At 40.9% G+C, this 4993-nt stretch overlaps 1 protein-coding gene across 1 annotated transcript in view; it reads left to right on the forward strand.

Annotated features, from left to right (window-relative positions):
* The window catches only part of tbx21 (T-box transcription factor 21), a 39940-nt gene extending 37931 nt beyond the window's left edge, over positions 1-2009 (forward strand). Inside the window, exon 6 of the mRNA XM_043674874.1 lies at positions 774-2009. Within this exon, the coding sequence (XP_043530809.1) occupies positions 774-1479 (706 nt within the window). The 3' untranslated portion in view covers positions 1480-2009. The remainder of the gene's footprint in view (positions 1-773) is intronic.
* Positions 2010-4993: the final 2984 nt, after the last annotated feature.

Raw genomic sequence — 4993 nt, forward strand, 5'->3', positions numbered from 1 at the left:
ACAACATCTTTCCGATAGGAAGGAGACCAGAATTGCATGCAATATTCCAACAGTGGCCTAACCAATGTCCTGTACAGCCGTAACATGACCTCCCAACTCCTATACTCAATACTCTGACCAATAAAGGAAAGCATACCAAACGCCTTCTTCACTATCCTATCTACCTGCGACTCTACATTCAAGGAGCTATGAACCTGCACTCCAAGGTCTCTTTGCTCAGCAACACTCCCTAGGACCTTACCATTAAGTGTATAAGTCCTGCTAAGATTTGCTTTCCCAAAATGCAGCACCTCGCATTTATCTGAATTAAACTCCATCTGCCACTTCTCAGCCCATTGGCCCATCTGGTCAAGATCCTGTTGTAATCTCAGGTAACCCTCTTTGCTGTCCACTACACCTCCAGTTTTGGTGTCATCTGGAAACATACTAACTGTACCTTTTATGCTCGCATTCAAATCATTTATGTTCATGACAAAAAGTAGAGGGCCCAGCACCGATCCTTGTGGCACTCCACTGGTCACAGGCCTCCAGTCTGAAAAGCAACCCTCCACCACCACTCTCTGTCTTCTACCTTTGAGCCAGTTCTGTATCCAGGCTAGTTCTTCCTGTATTCCGTGAGATCTAGCCTTGCTAACCAGTCGCCCATGGGGAACCTTGTCGAACGCCTTACTGAAGTACGCCATAACTTTATAAAATAACAGAACATGCTGAGATTGGGTTTCTCCTATTCCTTCCCTCCCATGAATCCCTCCCCCTTGGATTGTTTCTTTCAGAATGTATGGGAATTCTGAAGGAGATCGACTGACCCCCTCTCCACCGGATCAACCAAACTGCCAGCAGCTGGTTCCAGGCACACGGTATCAGCCATTCCTACATGACCAGTACATGAATGCCTTGCCTCAAGGTCGGTACTACAATGGTGATCGGACTGTGTCTCACACATCTAAACACAGAGAAGACATTACAAACCCTCACCGATGGTTTGTGTCACCAGTACAACAGCCAAGTGGCAACAGACTGGATTTCGGCTCCTATGATCCAGAATATGCCGGGAATGCCTTTATGACTTACAGTATGAAAGGTTTCCCTCCTCTTCAAGCAACTCCCCATCCTCTGGGCTACTACCAGGATCATCCGTTCAGTTCAGGAAATGCATGGGGTGCAAGGGCACCCTCTCAATTTCACCACAGCAAGCCCGGCTCCGCATTGACCTGGTACAGGCCGGTGGCCGATACCAGGCCAACGGTGGTCAACATAGAGGACAAAAGCAAAGAAACGGAGGACTCATCTTGGCTCGAGCCTCATTCCGTTAAGTCGGCTGATTCTTCCGATTCGGGACTGTATGAGGCAGATTGCAAACGGAGGAAAGTGTCTCCTTATACCTCAAGCACTGAGAACTCACCCCCCAATCAGAATGGTGAGAAATACGAGAAGGAAAATGGAAGTGATACAGGGTACTACAGCTTTTATACCAACTGAGTCACTCCTACGGCAATGTTGGACAAGCACACTCTGCACAACATGCCAAATGATACAAACTACATCGAGTCCCCAGGACTGGTCATCACCCCAAAGATGGAAGGGGTGGCAACTCCCCTTTACTGTTCTAGAAAGTTCCCTTAACGACGTTGGCCTTCAGAGGGATAGAGAAAATCTTCTAGCCCTGCAGGAGGGGTGGGAATTTATTTCTTATTAAATTGGTCTTTCCAACACAGACATTATCTGCAATGTTTTGAGGTGTATGGAGTGTTCATAATGAAGGGCAAGTATGTTAGTTATTATGTGACATACGTGGGGTTATTGGAAAAAACACTTCAATCAAGCACAATTTTATCAATCACCGATGTACTTTTCACCACCCATGTTTCTTAGGATTGCAATATACAGACGGAGAAAATGATAATTTTAAAGTGGAGACAATGAATTCTTTTTGAACCAATTAAGTGGCTGCCAAAATGCACGCCCAAGTATGATTGTTTCTTTTTTTTATGTGTTTCAAGGTTTATAAATGTGATTTTATAAAATAAGATTAAATAAAACTTTCATTGCACTGTAATGAATTTAGGCAAAATTCACCTCATGGTATTGAGGAAAACTGGCTCTCCTAGCATGGCAACACACGATCTTCAGGTCATAATGTTGTAAGTTGCCAGAGCCAGGGCCAGAACTAAGCTTCTCATTTTTTTTAAAGTAAAATGTCTTGGTAAGTTAAATGTGCAGAAAATAAATAGCTGTGTTCAAGATCTTCTGCAATATTGGCTTTTTAAATGTACTTTAAAATGAATCTGTTAACACTCATCTTTTGCTTTGTTTACCTTGTTGTTTACCATTACTCTGCTGTGTTTCTTTCTCTGATCTCTCATTTCCTTAATCGCAAACTACCCCAGATCTATCCTCATTGGGGTGTGGTCCCATGGCTTCAGTGTCTCAGCTAAAATTCCATTCTTTCTGAGGGAACCTTGACATAGAGTGAAAATCTGGTTACTTATAATTGGGCAGCATTGCCCATCTTAGTTTTATCTTCACCGTAATGCTTACTACAGCAAACCATTCTAGCTGGCAGTCATGAGTGAGAATCATGAATATCTTTCACCCTCCATATCTACAGCTGCCGAGATCAATGCTGTGGCTCAGACCAGCATCCTAAACTGAGATTAGCGCATCAGATTTGATTCCAGCAGTATAGTTAGCAATTGAGTCTTGGGAAGGGAAGAGCTATTCTGTACTAGCACAATGACCACATGTAAATATATATATTATGTAATTATTTGGGACCAATTGTAAATTGACTCATTTATATAATCCTGAGAGATCACCAAACCACCAACATTGATACTGAATGCAAATGTGACCTAAAAATCAAGATGCACAACAAATAAATTGTGTATATATTAAAAAAAGATTTCTGCTATTGTGTCAATGTTAAGTGTAGAACCACTTCTTAACTATGAAGTTTTATTCTTGAAAACTTAATTTATTCAAAAAGCATTGGTGTACATTACTGGTTTTGTACAGGTTAATGTATATGTTTAATAAATAGAAAATAAATGCACAATGGTTGTAGCTATTTCATTTTGTAATAAAAAAAGAATAATATTACATCAAACTTTCCATTGTTGAAATTGATTTTTTAAATGAAACAATGACAGAGACCAGGATTTTCAATTATGTTTGAAGGATAGACCTTTTCATGTGGATTGAAGAATTTTACCATTTAACACAATGTAGGGCTCCTCTGTTAAAAAGGTACTGTGTGCAATTCAATGTGTATTTTTATGGCTACAAGGATTAATTTAAAAAGACACAACGCAAGTAAGGGGCCAACCATTTAAGGTGGAGATGTGCAGAAATGTTTACTCACAGAGGGCTGAGAGTCGAGAGAACTCTCTTCTCAAAAGGCATGGTGAGTCAAGTCATTGAATATTTTGAAGACACATTCTTGGTAAGCGAGGAGATGAAAGATTATCAGAGGTAGGTGAGAAGTGCAGCAATCGGGTCAACCATGACCTATTTGAATCACACAGTAAACTCGAGAGCTAAGTGGTCTAGTCCTGCTCCTGATTCAAATGTTCATATTTGTAGGACTCATGTGCTGTAAATGCACACAATGGAGATCAATCCCTCACCAGTGCAAACAGGCACATTCTGCGGCTGATTGCTGGGAGGCAATTTGTGGTTTAGCAGCTACTTGTAAACACCTAAAATTTACCCAAGATCTGAAATTTAAGGAGGAAATGACTGACTACATTCATTTTCTTCATTGAAGAACTGTAGAACCTTGAAAGTATGTTTAGCAATCCTCAACCTTAAAGGTAAATCACTGTTTTATATGAGATGTGTTTTGAGATATTTATTCTCTTTCAAGTCTTCCCTTGAATGTTACGTCTCAGAAATAGTTGCAATGACAACCATCATTGATTGTTGCAAAAGCCCATCCAGTTCATTAATGTTCTTTAGGGAAGGAAATCTGCCATCCCTACCTGGTCTGGCCTGTATGTGACTCCAAACCAATAAGTTATATGATTGATTCTTACCTGCCCTCTGCAGTGGTCAGGTAAATCACTGAATTTAAGTGTAATTATGGCTGAAGAACAATGTTGATCTTGCCAGTGACATCCATATCCCATGAAAGAATAAACATAAACCTTCCCTCCGCTCACTATGCATTTAGCTCATGCCTCATTCTTTGCCATGTATTCTGCCCCCATATGCCCATAGTGCCCAGGGATGTGCAGGGTAGGTGTGTTAGCCATGAGATTAGGGTGGGGATGTAGGTCTGGGTGGGCTGCTTTTCGAAGGGTCAGTGTGCACTCGATGGGCTGAAAGGCCTGCTTTCACATTTCCATTCTCAGCACTCAAATCACCAGTCAAGTTTATTTTGCATATTCCTGCAATACTGATTCACATTACCTATTATTTGGTGGCAAGGTTTCACATCAACAGTACACCGAGGTGCTAATCTGAACAATTAATACTAGCAGTGCATTAGTGGGGATGGATTGGATGGAAAGGCTCAAGTCACACTGTTCCCTGGGGTTGGACGTGAAGCAAAAACATTAAGGATGCCTCCAAAAGGCAGGACTCTTGTGGTGCAGTGGTAGGCTTCTATCTCTAAGCCAGGAGGCCTTGGTTCAACTCCCATCTGCTCTAGAGGTGTGCAGTAATACATCTGAACAGATTAATTATTAATATCTACCTAGCTAATAAAATGATGGGTAAATTAAACCCTTTCATAAAAGAGGTCAGTTTTGATTTCATTCATTCTCAACATTAAATGTTGCAGATATTGAAAGAGAAGAAGAAAAAAAAATCCCCTAAATACATTTGAAGTTTATTCATTGATCTTAAATTTCACCAGCTGCAATGGCCTCAGGATTTGAACACATGTCTCTAGAGTATTAGGCAGGACCTTTGAATTATTATGACACTACTGAAAGTCACAGGAATAGCGTTGAGGTTAACTAACTCAATATTGACCAGACTTCAGATCTTG

This window comes from Chiloscyllium plagiosum, chromosome 33, assembly GCF_004010195.1.
Source record: "Chiloscyllium plagiosum isolate BGI_BamShark_2017 chromosome 33, ASM401019v2, whole genome shotgun sequence".
Lineage (NCBI taxonomy): Eukaryota > Metazoa > Chordata > Chondrichthyes > Orectolobiformes > Hemiscylliidae > Chiloscyllium > Chiloscyllium plagiosum.